The 17,229-nt window shown below is 36.0% G+C and overlaps 1 protein-coding gene across 1 annotated transcript in view; it reads left to right on the top strand.

Annotated features, from left to right (window-relative positions):
* ZNF407 (zinc finger protein 407) overlaps positions 1-17,229 on the top strand; it is a 326,241-nt gene that overhangs the window by 105,588 nt on the left and 203,424 nt on the right. The window contains exon 3 of the mRNA XM_062570059.1: positions 11,247-11,321. Within this exon, the coding sequence (XP_062426043.1) occupies positions 11,247-11,321 (75 nt within the window). The remainder of the gene's footprint in view (positions 1-11,246; positions 11,322-17,229) is intronic.

The following is a 17,229-nucleotide window of genomic DNA, read 5'->3' as shown; positions in this document are numbered from 1 at the left end:
ACCACAGGCTGGAGCTGCTATTTGCATGAATTGTTTCAGTTATGTCTTGTGCCACTGCTAATCAAGACCCTATAAGTTTTGCAGCTCATGATCAGCTATCTTAAAATTTCTTCTCTTTTCCTCTAAGGAGAGGTAAGAGTAGATTCTTTCAAATATTAATTAAAAATAATTGGAAAATGCAAGGATTTCATTCTCAAGATAGCTGTTCCTATGGAAGCTCTGCTTAAACCTGGTAACTCAGTTTGAATGCAATTTCTAAGCAGTTAAGTGACTTAATTTTGTTCAGGAAGAACAAAATATTAAAGTTAAGTATATATGTCAGGCTCTGTACATTTTAATTTTAAGTAGAAACTAATTGAAACATCTTCATTTTGAGATATTCTTACAGATTGTTTGTTGCACTTTCAATATATGTAGGCTTTGCTCTTTAGAATTACTAGGAAACTCTGTAGAGACTGACTGCAGTAAGTCAGATGACTTCAAGAACAACTCTCAGGGCACTTTGAGGCTTTTGTACTTTTTACTGGCTTACTTAGAAAAGGCTGTCCCAATTACAGAAATCTGATTTTCCCCAAAAATTCATTTCGCTTTGAAGAAACTCCTGCTTAACACATTAAACTGTTCATCTTGTTGTGTTTGTACATGTATTGAATTTTGAAAATTAACAATTTTTCCTTCCCTTCAGAGTTCACTTCCACCTTTTTAATTTTTATTTTTATCTGTATTTTTCACTTGCCCTCAGCATTCCTGGAAGAATGAGTTTTCTGTATGCTGCTAATGTTATCCTCAGCACTGAGCTACTGGACTGAGATTCTTGGAGCCAAGTCCTGCAACGCACAGACAGAACTATGCTACGGCAGCATTCCCAAAATTTTGATGTCTGGGCACTCAGAGTCAAGACTGGCAGTGTGTGACAGAGGCACTAAGCAGTGACCTAGCAGCTTGTTGCTGGTTTTGTCACATCCTGCTTTGTGACTTGTTCCTGCCAGTGTCTCAAAATCGATTGCAAAGGGAAGTGGACAGTGCTTATAGGCTACAACTTTCATGGCAGCATGCTCATATTGCCACAATTAGGAAATTGCTGTGCTAGTGAGACAGAAAACTAGTTTCACTACCTCCACTGCCTTCCTCAAACAAAGCTGAGAGGTCCATTTTCTCCCAATAAGTTTTGAATTTGCTGGGGCTAGAAAGCCTTCTCAACACTTGTATTTCCAGTGTAGTGTCTGGAGACTCCAGATTCCCTTGCTGTGAGTGCTTACATGCTTGATAGCGTGTATGTAAGCCATCATTGATAGGCTTGAAACAAACTTGTCTGTGCCTCACTCTTTAAATGTGGCTATGCCAGCTATTCTCAGAGTTTTGTCTAGTGATGAGTACATGGCTAATGTGAGACCATGAATATCGTGCCTGCAAATCTTCCATTAGACTGTTTATCTGTCCACCCATCACTCAGTGAACATACTAGAGATATTCTGAGAGAGGTTGGGATGAGGGTGCCCATTACTGATGGCAGATGCTCGATAATGTTCCTGGAGCTGTGCCTTCATACTTATTTCTGTCAACCAAACAGTGGTGACATATGCTTCTGTCCTCACTTGGAGGAACCACACTAATGATCTGAGAGCACTAGATTTGTGGTCTTCTGAAAAACTCAACTTATGCATCAATGCCCTGAAATCAAAGGATATTGGATCTTCCGCCAGCATTTTAGCATTGACACCTGCAGATAGTTACAGAGTACTGTTACTGCCATCTTTATCCTGAAGCAGATTAGTGTGAGGTCTTTTCCAGATACAGGATAATGATATGTGAAAGTGCTGCCTGCTGCATCAAACAGAGCTGTGTCAGTAGCTAAAGTCCCGAGCATGCTGGCAGATGGACTGGATCATGATTAGGAATTGCAGAACAGTATCTGAGGAAAAGGGAGTGAACAGAGTTATGGGAATGTGAGAGGTACATACTGTGACCAGAGGGGGGAAATAGGCAATTCTTGGTGTCAAGACTGGTAGGTGCTCTTGATCATGTTGGTAATAGCTGAAAACCTTGGTTTGTTTTGACAGCCTTCCTAGAGCCTCGTTTAGTATAACAAATATGTTCTCCCATATTGTCACATTTTCAGATGTTGATGGTAATCTGTTTTAGATGCCAGGCAGTCTGTAAACGTTAAGCCTAAGGTTGCGTTTCACAGCTTAAGAAAATAGGTTCTGTGTTGTGCTAGACTGGAAGGTTGATAGCACTGATACAGAAAGCATTGTGGGTTTTTTTTTTATTTATTTTTTTTAGTACTTTGTGCAGCTGTTAGATTACTGAACACCTGTTAGAGGTGACAGTTACAGATGTTTGATAACCAACGAAAATTAATAGAACATGTGATTCTTTTAGCTTAGAAGTGATTTGGTAAGGTGTGTTTAGAAATGTAATTACATACTGCTGCTGTCTACTGTTATCACTTAACATTCATTAACTCCTCTGAATATTGAAACAAACATTTCTTTTAGCGGTACTATTTTTTTCATATTTTTAAGGTGATTTCCTGACAGAGTGAACACACCTTCTGACTTTAAAGTTTTTGCCACTGTTCAGTTGTTTTTAGTATGCTCATTAAGCAAACAGAATGAGTGGGGAGATGTTTGTTTACTTTAAGTTATCAATTTAGCAATATACTATATAATAAACAATATAAATATATATTTATATATATCATATATATATAAAACAATATAAATATATAATAATATATTTATTTCAATTCTTACTAGCCACCATAGTTGCGTTTTATTTGACTTCATCTACATGAGTATTGTGGATATTTAGACGGATGGCAGATTGGTTCACCTTCAGTAGGAAAGTTAAGATTTGAAATAGAAATAAAATACAAGATTTTATTTTGTTTGGGAAGAATACCCAGCAGCATATTGTTCAAGTAGATTTTTGGTTTTAGTAATGGTGCATGAACATCTTCAGTTTCATTTCTAAACATAGATGTCTGGGGAAAATTAGAAGGCATACATGTCCTAAAATTGATTGCATTTTATCTGTTTTTTTTTGCATTACCTGTTTCACAGATCATTAATTTTTCATCTATTTATCAGATGATACTTTGCTGTGAATAGTTCTTACTAATTCGTGATGTTCAAGCAGGGGCTGGGAGGCTGGGGTATGCAACTCACTGAAACTCTTGAGCATTCATTTGATGTGCTAGCTACCTACCATAAGGAAAGATCCACGTCTTGTTTTCAAAGAAATTGTGTAGTAAATCACTTCACATTGGCTAATATTTGTCTTGGTTTGCGTGCTGTTGTGGCTTAAAACGACAGACATGACCTTCTGAGGGTGTTTTGTTATGGTGCCATGATATGGATAATGCTTTGGGTCCTGTTCTGTCACCTTTTATGCATTCACATCTGAAACTGTACTGAGGGTGTCTGCTATGGTCCAGAGTGTATTACTTATGCATGATACCATGCTGTATCATTTATTAAAGTCCGTGCGCTAGTGTTACACAGTCTACTCTATATGCTTTGAGCTGCATGGTAATATTTTTTTGAAGTAAATACTTTTTTTGAAGTCCCATATTCAGAAATGACTTAATCACTAAACAGTGCAGCAGCTTTCTACCTCCTTTTAAGAGGTAAAGTATGTGATTCTTGAGTACTCTTCTCAGTACATCTAGACTATGCCATGATTCATTGTATGCCATGTTAACTCCTTTTCATTACATCTCTAGCTCCAAAAAGTCCCTCTTATCTTTCAGAGGTCAACTCTTAAATTTCCTCGCACCTTTATTTTGATAGTTATTACTGTATGGACTTGATTCATTTGTGCACCTGCTATTGAAATCTGCTTTTTGTATTTAAAAAAAGAAAAGTAACAAAACAAGAAATTTCAGAAAGCGTTGTAAGTTAACTAACCTGTAAGTTTCTTGTAAGTTAGTTAGCTTACAAGAGACTTTATCTCCACTTACAAAATAAATAAGGTCAGGTGAGGCACACAATAGCAAGTGTATCAGTTCCCACAAGGGGATGGACATAATATAAATAGTGCCAGTGTTTTCCTCTTTTGCCACAATCTTTGCGATGACAGACTGATTTCTGTCCTGAGTGGTTTAAGTTGTAATATATAAGGGATGGTGAGAGAACTCAGTAGCTTCAGATGGCAAGACCTGTGCAGCTCAGTTTGAGTGGAATAAGTGTGGATGTTTTCTGTTTTATTCAGTTTTGCCTTATCTTCCTTTGTATCCAGACCTATTCTGCCAAAATACATGAAAGGAGATAATTGTGCATATTAGTACTACTCTATGGCCATGTGACTAATAATTATTTCAGATCCTGAGGGACACAGATTGGTGGCGGAAAGCAACAAGAACATGTTGAGAAATTTCTTTCTCTTCTGAATGATAGATGCAGGAATATGCAGGAACAACATAGCCGACTGATTGATAGTGTGCAACTCATCCATAATGATCTCTCTGATATAGCAGTAAATTATTTTCTAGGTTGATGCAGGTCATTGAACAGCACATTGACAATCCTATTGTCTATTATTCTGTTCAAAATAAGTCAGGAACAGTAGCTGCTGTGATACTCAAGTCTGCTTTGGGTACAAGCTGTGTATAAGTGTTCCACTGATACAAATTGTTGTCTTTTGCCTTCATGCTTTTTCGTTAGGTGCCCTGACTTCATTGCTAGTTTTTTCCAAGTAACACACTGAAATGAAATGAGGTATCTCTGAAAGACAAGATTTCAGCCTGTTGCACTGATGATTACATGTTCACGGAAAGGATCAGTTTTTGGAACTTTGTTCAGCAATAAAACATCTCCATGGAAAAGTCAGTTGTACAGTTGAGTATTATGGGATTTTATTTGAGTTTTTTTTTTATCGTCTTTATTTCAATATCTGTGTTAGGAAGTTCAAGAATAGAATCTGAAGGAGATGTGAGTGCCTCTCAGTCAACAGGGTCATTTTTGACTAAGTAATGTTTAGCATTAGCAATTCCAAAAATAAGTCCTCATAGGATTCTCAGAAACTGGAATGAAACTTGCTTTCTTAGGAGATCTTAATGATCCTGAAAAGTTAAAACAATTAAGAAATACACCTGATTGTTGCATGGAGAAGTGTAGTTTCAAACTTAAGACTGAAAGGCTAGTAATTCTCAGAAATTTAAAACTTACGTTTAGAGTCTTTAGGTTCTATGAGATGCCATGATGCTCTTGCCATGGTACTCTGGTTCTTGTCTTGTTAGTGATGGCTAAGAGGTTCTCACTCGCCTCTTCCGGATTAAACTTCAAGAGAAAAAGTGCATTTTCCAAGGAGCCACATTGTTTGTTCTTGAAGCGAGGGAGAAGAAAGCCACGTATGCCAGATATTTGCGTTTTACTTTTCAGTTTAATTGCTATCATTAGGGAGACTGGAGCATAAAATAGCCATATCTTCCCTTAGCACATGGAGTCTGCAAAGAGCATAGGCCAGTGGGTCATAGTGCCGTCAGCATAGCAGACTGCGTGATTATATATAACTTGTAAACCTTCTGAAATGTTATTGATTTTTGTCTTAAGAAGAATAACCATAATTGTTAGCTGGAAATAATAAGACCTGCTCTGTTTGGCTGCTAAATGAGTCAGCAGAACCCCCCTGCTTTCCTGTTCAGGGTTCTAGGACTTGACGTCCAGTCACAGAGGGCATGAAGTTTTTCAGATATTTTCCACACCAGACTTCGCCCTGCCAGATAATTTACTTGAACCTGACATCCTGTCACAAAGGGCATGAAGCCTTTCAGACTGCTGGATATCTTCCACACCAGGCTCGGTCCTGCCAAATATTTGCTTTTAAATTGAGTCCCTTGCGCACGGTCATGCAAGAGAGTTATCAGCACCCCGGTTCGGACCTTTCAGAATCAGCAAACATCCATGAATGATGGACTTAAAGAAATTCCCAGGAATTTAGACTTTCAGTGCGTGGGAAAAAAAGATTACTTACTTGTAGAAAACCGTAGCTTTCTAGGCAGTTCTGCAGTTTTCTATACCCTCTTGTACCTGCAACTGGCCTGCAGAATACAAAATACAGTCACAGAGATAAGATTTGGGACTTCTTAGTAGAAACTTGTTATATAATCCTGAGATTTCAAAAATTGCAAATTTACTTCTGCATGTGCTGATTATGTACTATTTGACAAAGTGCTGATCTGATTAAACAAAGTTCTACTTTTATGTAAAGGATGCGCAAATCCAAATGGCATGCAGAAATCTTTAATTACACATGCAAGTGTTATTGGACATGCTGAAATACATGTGGGTCATGATATTCCTTGAGAAACGGAATTATTTCTTTATTAATTGATACTGCTGTTGGCATGACACCATGTGAACCACTGATTGAACTATACAGTTTATAGCATATTTCAAGACACTGTAAAGAACACTAGCACTTCAGTTAGGGAGTAAGAACCAGCTGAGTCCATGTTTTTGTTCACTTGCATGAATATACTGTCCCCTTTCTTGTCATGATCTGTGCAGCTTGCTTTGATTTTTTTGGCTTCTTGCCTCAGATGAAGATAAAGAGAGAGAAATTGGAGTACAGATTATGGAAGCAAAAGCTAGTAGAGACAGGCTAATCTATTATTTCCTCAGACTCTGTGATAGGTATGTTAATATAGGAAGGATCTCTCAGCCTTATGATTCCTATAGACTTGTTCTATAGACCTGTACTCCTCGGCGCTGTCAAATCTCCAGGGGCTTCATCCAGAACAGTAAACCGTTTCATTCTTTCTGAGTGCTTGGAACCAATGAGAAAACCAACTACTAAATGCTAATAATTTAAAAGTAATAGCATTCTGTTTTGCTAAATAAATTGTATGCTTTCAGGGACCTTTGTCAAATGTATTACACTTGTGGCCTGCGCATGTCATGCAGTAGTCTACTGCAGAGTTAAATTCACATATAAAAGGTTCTGGACATTTTCAAAGAGGTATTGAGAATATGAATAAAGGATAGATGCTCATTCTTATCCATGCCGACTTTTTTGCCATCACTGAACATTGTTGTTTATAAAATAAATTGCTCGATGTGGCTGCAGAGTGCAAAGTATCCATTGAAAAGTGATGTAGAATTGCTCTTCAGCTGCTACATACTTTGTCTGAGAAATCCCACAAAAATAAATTTTCATGCTCGTCTCCTCTTCAGCAGTTATATGCAATTATAAGATGACTGGTCTGGTGACATGAATTCAAGTGACTTTCTGGTAGAGAGGAGATGTATCTCCTTCCTTGGAACGAGGCCACAGCTGAGCAGTAAACTCTCAGGAAATAAGGGTCTATCACAGATTTCATGACCTTATGGCCCAGAATGCTTGTTTTGGTTTCTGTTTTGATTAGTTGTTTTTTTTAACTTGTCTTTTCACTCTCATACAATATACATATTAAAAAGAAAAGGCTTTCATGAATTTGAAGCATAATGAAAACTAGTGTCTTTTGCCCTCTCAAAATAAAATACTTCACAGAGCACAATTCTCTCCCTGTGGAGAAAATGAGAGAACAGACAATACATGACAGATTATTCATACTCCTTGGGTACAGCGATGATAAAGATTGTACATGCTGAAGAACTTGTATTACACTGAAATAAAAAGTGGAAATCAAGATTGTCCAATATGTTTCTTTATTCCTGGAATTAGAAGTCACTTCATTTCTTTTGTACATTGAAGTTTGCTTTTATAGCTGAAGACAAGTCTTTAGAGGTTCCTAAATAAGTTACAGACATTCTCAGAGTGAGTCCAAATACTATTTGAAGATTTCCATGGAGTATGAGTGGACATGTTCCCACAAAGCCACAACTCTTCTAAACTGAGAACAGAATATTCTACAAAATTATTTTGGGAAAGGTGCTCATATATTTCCGATTGAAAGTTATTTTTATTCATAGTTTATGTTGGAAAAAATGTCCATAGGAAATATGGATACTATTTTTAAGCTCTCTCGTTTTTCAGCTTGTTTTTAGTCATCTATCCTACAGTTTGAACGTAGAGTGCACATGGTGGAGGATATTGCTAGTTTGGAGCCAGTCTGGTTGAGAATCATTAAAGGAGATAAACTAACAGAATTCCATTGCAAGCAAAGGAAATCCTACCTACTCACCTTTTCCACTGCGAGAAGAGACCTCTAGGGGCAGCCTTCCTCGTGAATGAAGGGAGCTGTCACTGATCATGAATGACCTGGGTATTTAGGATGGAAATTTCTGCAAAATAAGCTTTAAGATGCTTGACTCTAGGGAGAGCAGCTAGGCTTTGAGTTTTTATCCAGGGGATGAGTATATACAGATCAGATTTTGTTAAACTGACTTTAGACTTCTATTCTGGCCTGGCTTGCATGTACTGGAAGCAGTAAGAGGATGGCAATTATAGGTTTTCCTAATCCCTTTTCATTTGCTTCTGAAACCAGCTAATTTGTAGCATTGTACATTTCTATTTCAACTAGAATTAAAATATTAGAAATTCAAGGAAGCTCAAATCAATGCTGAGTGCAGCTGATAGAAAGGTTCCCATTGATTTCAAGTTGTATTAGAGCAACATGTCTTGAAAGCATTCACCCTTTGAGTCTTTCTTGGTGCCAGACAGACTTTCCTTGAGATTTGTTTGAAATAACTAATGCAAGTTATGTGATTTAGCAATCCAGTTCTGGCAGTATCTTAAAAATAAATAGTGGAGGCAAACGAGTTGGTGTAGATAAAAGCAGTAGTTTTCAACTGTTAAGTAAGTGCTTGGAGATCCAGAATCACCAAATGTACTAGAAACACTTTTGTGTTTGTTTTTAAAGCCAGCAAACAACAACACCCTTCCCCTAAATTGCGTGTAGTAGTTAGTAAACACAGTTTCCACAGCTGTCTCTTTCCAGGTTATCTTCAAATTCAGCATCTAAATCAAGAAGTTGGGACTTTGCCTCAATTCTAAGGAAAAAAAAATCTGTTGCTTGAAGCAAGGGCTGTCTTTATTAATTATAGTTGGTAATATTTTGAAATTATTTTGAAAATTTCAATTCTTTGGTTTTAAAACTTAATTCTGTAAAGTGGAGAAGTATTCTTGAACTGTACTGAGCTCTCTGAGCTCTCTGAATTTGCACAGAGGCATTATGTGCTCTTCAGTACTAAGTCTTCAAGCATTGCATTAAAAAGTTAAAATGTTATTTGATGTAGGGACACTTACTGAGTGAGTCTTCAGTTCTGTTTCACCATTTTGTTTGTGCTATATAAAAGCAGCAAAATGTGTAGTCAGAGCCAAGGTACAAAAGATACAAAGCAGCTACTGTGAGATTAATTGTTTTGTATTATTAACAAGGCTTTTGTCTTTGATTTCTGTGAGAAGGTTTTTCCATCTGCATGCATCGCAGAGGTGCCGTGTAAGAAATGTATGGCTTTTGTTTGGAACCTGCAAGTACACAGGAAAAACTTCCCTCGAAAAACCGTGTAGCTTGTTGGGAGCTTTGCACTCCATGTGCTAAAATGACACTTTGCCATGTAAATAGCAAACTATGCCTTTACAACTTTGATTACACATTATCTTTTCACATTAACACCTTTGCTTTTGTTTTTCTTGTAGGGAAGGGGGAGAGTGTAGAACTTGCCCTTATTTCTGCTGAAGAGCAACAGCAGTAAATTTTGAATGCCTTGTACTGTTATTAGAATGCAAAATATTATTTTGTTAAATTATTTTCCATAAATACTGTAGTTCTGATGACACTTGCATAGTAATGATGGTGACAGTGTGAAAGATTGTTCAAGGGTCTAATGATTGCAATGCCATACTTACGTAAGAAAAAGCATTTAAGGTATTTTTAATGTCTTTTTGTAAAAATTGCTTTCATTTAAGTCAGACAGAGTTATATTCTTAAACTCTAAAGGAGACACAAAAGAGAGTCTCTGTTATAATGTGAAAGTGCCCAAAGTAGATCAGACATGGAGAAGCTCCATTAACATATTTGTAAAGGAAAAGTACTCTTTCTTGGATTTTGTGGCTCACATATGCCACAGTGTAATGTGTTTTACAGTCCTTCCATTGTTCATTACTGCAAACATGTCCAGATAAATTCAGCTTTTAATGTTAAAAATCTTATAACATGCCAGTTTGATTTGTAGCCTTTCATATCATGGAATGCTAATTAAAATCATATTTTTGCATATGTCATGCCTTTCATGTACATATGCAAATAGATTCTATTGCCTTTCAGCTATTAGTAATTAACTTTATGAAGGACAGCTGTAATACATAATTAACAAAAATGTTTGCAAGCCCTTTTCACACTGAAAGTTACAGCAGTAAAATTTTTGCTTATCGAGAGAACCGTTTTAGTTTGCAGCTTCAGTCTGATATCTAAATTGTTTGAAGCAGTCACGTGATATAATTAAATTGATGTTATGGTCTTATCATCATCAGAATGGTACTTGGTAGGTTCATATCTGCTTCACCATGTATTTTACCAAAATTGAAGTAAATTAACTATGTTTTGTTTAGTAGGGACATAAGGTTAGGTAGTATATATTTTGCTGTTGCTGCTGATATTTTGAATAATGTCTTGCCAATCTGAACAATATTCCTGCTCAAGATATAATCACAAACATGTGTTTCACCTTTTCTGGCCCCTTTTCACATAAACAAATCCTAAAATAACTAAGGCTACTAATTTGTTTCATGTATATCTCTTCAAATAATTAATAAACTGAAGCTTGACCTGACACGAGCAGTGATTAAAGCATCTGATCTTGCTGTATTTATGTACTTTGTACACTGAAAGCAGTGGAACTGCTTGTAAGAAGGGTTGCAGGATGGGCCTTCTAAACTTAAATAAATTCAAAGGCATAATTAAAACTGTATTAGTTTATAACATAAGAAATATTACTTAAGCAAGATATATTATAATTTCTAATATAGTCAATAAATTTATACAATGTATTTTCAATGTATTATATAAACTGTTGTAAATAGCAAAGGGAACCAGAAATCTAGTTTTTCATGTTTGGAGCACTGATGTGTGGTTGTGATTATTTACTTGTAAGAAAAATACTCAAGTAGCTACAGTCTGAAAAAAGACATGTCATTACAGGATGGACTTTTCAGATTTGAATGGATGGGATATCATAGTCTAGAAGGTTTTCTTAATATAATTTTAAATAAAATGTGAAGTGCATGCTCAAAAAAGAAAAACACTATTTAAAAAAGGTATTAATAAAAAAAGTCACCTTCCTGTTTTGTTTGTTTGGTAGGGTGGCCTTTGTGATGAAGAAACATTTGAACACTCATTTACTGGGCAAGCATGGAGTTGGCACACCAAAAGAAAGGTAACTATCACGCAAAAATTCTTATTTACTTTATCTAATACATATAGACTGTAACTGGAATATTTAGCTTATTCAAAGTGAAGTCGCATAGATTTTAGCTCAGCTCTAAATACACTGGGAACTAACATGCTTAAATGCTCTGCTGAACCACAGCCGGCATGGCCCTAATGAAATGTCTGTGGGTCAGGATTGCTCTAGAAAGCAGTTGTGTGCAAATGGCATAGGATTTTTGGATTGGTTTTGGACAGGTAACTTGGTTCTCAAAATTTCAATGGTTCTAATTATCTCTCCAAGAACAAAATCAATTATTTTTCCTTTTTTTCTTGCTGGCTTTGATGCTCACAGGTTTACAAAATGTCACATGTTTCATGAAGTGACTTACTGAGATTTATGTTGATCACTGAAGTCAAAGCCACAGAGGAATCAAAAGCAAAGTTTTCTCAATGGTTTTGGGCAGAAACAGAGAGATGTGATGTTTGACCAATCTGTACTTTTTCAATCTGCATACTGTTATTTACTTTCATTTTCTTTTTTCATGAGCAGGTTATTTTTTCTCTGATTTAAAATGTTTTACAACTGAAGTGGCACTGTCTTCACAGATGACTAGCCTTTGCCTCACATTTAATAACTACATTGTGGCTTAGCTGTTTGTTTGAATGTTGGGGGCAACTTGAAAGTTGATGTTTTCTGGGGAGCCAAAACATCATATATTCTCTGTAAATCTAGAGAGCACCTGCAGTGTTCATCATTGACTGACTGATACCATTTCAAGTATTACTACCTTGTAACTCATACTTCCACTGTAAACTTTCCTAAATAGTTACTCCCTGTTTTTAATACAAACAGAAGGGAAAATACACAGTAGCCATGAATTCTAGGAGAACACTGCAAGACCGTTCTTTCTGGGTTGTGTTCAGGTCCTTGTAAAGGCACAGGCAATGGTAGTTGGTGAAACCCTTTCCTCATGAGCTCATCACACTTAATTGACTGAATGATCTAACAGTAGTTTTAAATTAACACTCTATGTGCACCTTATGTTTGATGAACTACATATTTAAGTGCTGCTTATACTTTTAATGAGATTTTCTCTGCAAACTGTTTAAATGGAATTGTCTTAACACATTATTTAAAGAGTATTGAGATTTTCTATTTAATCTGAAACGTACAATAATGCATAGGGACAACACTAGCAGTTCAAGTATATTAAACGTTGGATATCTTTAGTGGTAGTACAACAATTATGAAAAATGTTTTGCTCTGGTGGCTTATTTTGTTGCTGGAAGCACTCAATACAAGTATGTTCTTTTACAAGGGGGTACTTACTGTATAATCATTGTAAGTACAATATAAAGATAATTTGTGTTACCCTGGTGAATATGTGTGCAATAAAGGATACACACAGTAGATATCCAAGTATACTATCTTAGCCTGAGAGGCATATTTTAACAATCGTCATCTTGAAATGAATTCTTAAACAAGCAAGAAGCTATAATCCAAATCCATTGTTGCTGGCTTTTTTTTGGTTTGTTCCAAAGGCATCGTAGATGTTTCTGTTTCCCATTTTCTTCCTGTATTCCTCTCAAAGGCTTTTTGACTCATCACCCAGCGTGGCACTAGGAGAGAATGACGTGATGCGTGCCTCCCTTCCTGCCCGTCATAAGCACAGCGAGCTGCTTTCACAGCACTCGCAGCCCTTGCTGCCCCAGGAGCAGAGAACCCAGCTCAGAACTGTAACCTCGGTGGCCTGCCTGCTGCATACTGTGGTGCAGCTCTACCCCCAGGCTAGCCTACGGAGAGGATGTCTGAGTGGCTTTATACTGCTTCTTTTGAAATTCTCATTCTCTCTTTAAAATATTTCTTGGTTTCAATACCTTTCTAGCTGGCATTTCAGCTTAATGTGCAGCAAAACCGAGTAGTAGTAACAGAAGTACAACAACAATATAATCTTATTGCAGCAGAACCTTGCTGGTGATGGCCAAGTTTGAGGCTGTGTTATCTAGTGTTGTAAATACCAAACCACCGCTGCTTTTCTTTCTACCTTTCCTTTCCCATTATGGGGGAGTTTGATGCCTTTTAATGGCTTTAGAAACCATCAGCATGTTAAACCATCACTTTGGGTATAAACATATTCTAAATTAAATTACATACTTTTCTTACCTATTTAAAACAGTAATGCCTTGACTATAATTTTGCAAGCTTGCTGTGTTTTAATTTCAATAGGACAGTATGATCCGTTTATTTTTTATATTTTGAAGTTGATTCTGCCCTCTGATACATCGCATATTATAGCAAATACTAATAGAAGCTAGCTAAATAGGCTGTGACAATTAAATTAATAATGCATTTTATTTGCAAGTGTTTAGTCTTCATGGTTTGACTGATATATGCAAAGATGGTAATTTATTAAAAGTAAATTCATGTAATTGTACTACAGAGTTTGATGGACCAAAAAAAGTTGTCAGCATGACTATCATCAAAAACAGAAAATTGAAATAAGTTCAAAAGGGTGCTTGAAAAAAATTAAGATACAATACACCCTGAAAACCTGGTACTCTTTTAACAAACTTCTCACCAAAGTATTTTTGGTGACAAACATTGAGATAGCTCTGAGAGGAGGAAAAAAAAAGTACATTTACAGTTTAGTAAGGCAATTGGACTAGTGCAACTTATTCTCTGTAGCTTTCCGTAACCCGTAACTATTGCTTTTTATGTATGCGCAAAAGGGAGGTATCATGGAGGCTGTTGCAGTGCTTGCACATGCAGATAGGGAAAGCAAGTATAATTCATAATAAGATTGCTACTGAAACATCTTTTGTTTTGTTTTTTTTCTTTTTTTCAGAAGACAAATTGGGTTTAAAGGAAAAACATTGTGCGGTTGAAAATCACAGAAGCTTAAAAAAATGGCTTTGAGTTAAAATTTCTGTATTTCAGCCACAGAAAACTACTGCCTAGTCCATTATGGTCATTACCAGTTAGTAGCTAACTCAAAAGCGGAATGTTTTAGTGCAAAAATTCCTCTAAGGTATTTTTTGCTTATATTGGAGCTGTGATACTGATTTATTGTCAACTTGAATGTGTCTCAAAACTGGCATGTTATCTGCTAAGTCCAAGACCAGTGCATATTTAATACTTAAATGTCAGTAATCTTCATGGGACCTATAACTACATCTTACTGGCAGGATAAATCTTTGGCTACACCTTTATTGTATGCAGAAGACAATGTGGTTGGGGATGGGGTGAAAGCATCTGCAGTAGTAATGATGCTGATTTCTAATTTCTGTTACATCATTAACTGTGTTACTTCAATGTAAATTGTGGCAAAGCAGAAGCTACAGAAATGTTTTAGTATTGTGTGCTTAAGGTACATATGTGTATATAAAAATGCAAGGAAGAAAATAAAAAATAAAATCACTAAGTCATTCATCAGTGAGGTTGAATTTTAGCACGATTAAGCACAATTCTGGTTTAGAAATTTTTAATATGAAAAATACATTTAACTGCCCTTTAGAATTTGTTTTCAGGACACCATGATTACTGTATAATATGTATTTTATAGAAAATAAGACTTCTTTGTTAACAAGAATACTATCATCTGATACATCTTTTTATTCTATATATAAGAAGTATACCAGAAAAAGGCCTTAATTGACAGTTGTTATATAACTACCTAATCTTCCTTGTGAATTTTAAATGCTGAGTTGCTTCAGAAATAACTCTTTGCACGTGAGTAATCCCATTCAGTTTAATGGGGTTGTTCATATCTAAAGTTACTTGGCTCTGAAATGCTTGCTGAACCTGGAGTCTGTGTTCCAAAACGTTTTCTAGGAAAGTTGCTAGTAATATATATGTTTTTGTAAGATTGTTCTTACGTATTTTCCTGTGTTTTATAGGATGAATGTTACAGCAGTAATGTTGTAAATACGAGTGAAAAATAATTAACAGTAGATAGGGAAAAGCTGTCATGTGTCTTAAACGACTAGAGGCAACTTTTGACTAGAAATCTTGGCATGATTTCTGAGTCAACACTCCTTCTGCCAGAAATTTGCGTATAATTTTTGAGGTAGGTATCATTATGGTTGAGAAATGTAATTGTTGTTAGTGGTGGACATAGCTACAGAGATCTCAAAAGCCATTAATAAAATATTTAGAAAGCTGCCAATCTCCCCAGGAAATATATCCTTCATAAAATTAGGGATTTTATGCCTTGGTATAATTGACCAGGGCTACCTACAGCTGTGGTTTTCAAATGATCTTTAGTTGATTGGAAAAGCTCTGTAATAATTTCAACATGAGAGCACTTTTTAATGAACAGCTATAAGCAAATATCTGTTGTTATGTACTAGCAGCCTAAATATATCTGATATTTTTTGTCAAATAATGCTGGCAGATAGCATACTTCAAAAATATGTTTATTTTTTAAACAACTGCTTTGAAATAAAAAGACAAGTTTCTCAGATGTGTGCTGTCCCATGCACTTGCATAGGCCAGCATGAATTTCAGAAAATTAAATACTAGTAACACATATGCAGTATAACCAACTATCCTAAAAATACACAAGACTACATGCTATGTTATTGGAAGGCATTACTGAGTTCTGAAAGAAAAGCAGCCATGAAAAATGAATATTGTGTTCTTTATACTCCATAGAAAACTTACCTCATGCTGTTATGGAATAAATTGCAGTGTCCTGGTATTTCCATTTTTGGATGTAAAACTAGAAATGAATGATGTCCTTCAGCTCAACCCTCTTCTAATTCATTGAATTTTTCATTTTTCATTCAAAACATTTTCTCTTTTTTGAATAGAGATACTTTTGATAGTTACTATTTCATGTGTGACTTTTTGGTTGATAATTTGAAGTTTGACTGTTGGGCCATGCAGTCCAGCATGATTTAGACAAAAATAAATTCCTCTTGTATTGCAAACAGCTGTTTTCAATAATATTACCCCACCCCTGCTAAAGAAAAGGTCCAGTTGATTTTACAGTACTTTTAAGTCTTTTTTAAAAACAAAACAAAACAAAAAAGCAGCTTGTAGTAGCTTACTCGCATTCTAAAGGGATGACTTTTCTAACTCACTGCCTCACAGAAAGATTTCCAGTTAGAGGTGTTGATGTATACTGATAAATAGGCAAGAAGCTACGTGTAACCACTGGAAGGGAATGTGCTGGATCTGGCCATCAAGCCTTGTCATCACCTTTTACTGCTCCTTGCTAAAACATTTTGAGCTTTTCAACCGAAATCTAACATTACTAGTTTTCCTGGTTGGGAATGAAAAATTTACTTAATTGATGGTTTCCTGCGTTTGGCATAAGATCTTGGGGAATTATAGATTTTTTCTTTGGAAAAACCCCCATAAGGAAGGAAACTTTGTTTTTCTTTGTAATATTTACTGGTAAGAAGCTTGTGATGAGAGGGGAAGGAGGCGAAAGGACTCAGTGTTTTAACATTGGCTAAGAATTAAAATCTTACCAACATCTAAGTCAAGCTTTCAGTATTTCGGATATTTCCGCAGGTTTTGAAAACAGTATTTTACTGTGAAGTGCAGCTCTTGGTTGATGTGCTAGCCTGTTTTAAGGTAAGAGCATAGATACAGACTCCATAGAAGCTTAAAGCCTGAATTGCTGTTATCTGTCAGTGGCTGAGACAGAAAACGGGAGGAAGCCTGCAGGGTTACCTGAGCTACCTCCGGTATTCACAGGCACTTAGAAGTAGATTTTGTGCTGAGAATTCACCACTAGCTTACTTCCTAGCCTGTTGTCTTTATGCCCATGATATCTGTTTGCTTTACTACAACGAAAGGAGGAGGCACCCATTTATTGAAGACTTTTCCCAAGAACTAGCAATAAGTTCTTATAGAAAAAAGCAATAAAGCGACTGTAAAAGAATGAAATGGTTTTATTTCATCT

The sequence above is a fragment of the Rhea pennata genome, chromosome 2, assembly GCF_028389875.1.
Source record: "Rhea pennata isolate bPtePen1 chromosome 2, bPtePen1.pri, whole genome shotgun sequence".
NCBI classification, from domain to species: Eukaryota; Metazoa; Chordata; class Aves; order Rheiformes; family Rheidae; genus Rhea; species Rhea pennata.
The sequence above is the reverse complement of the archived record's forward strand: the minus strand, read 5'-3'. Positions and strand labels throughout refer to the sequence as shown.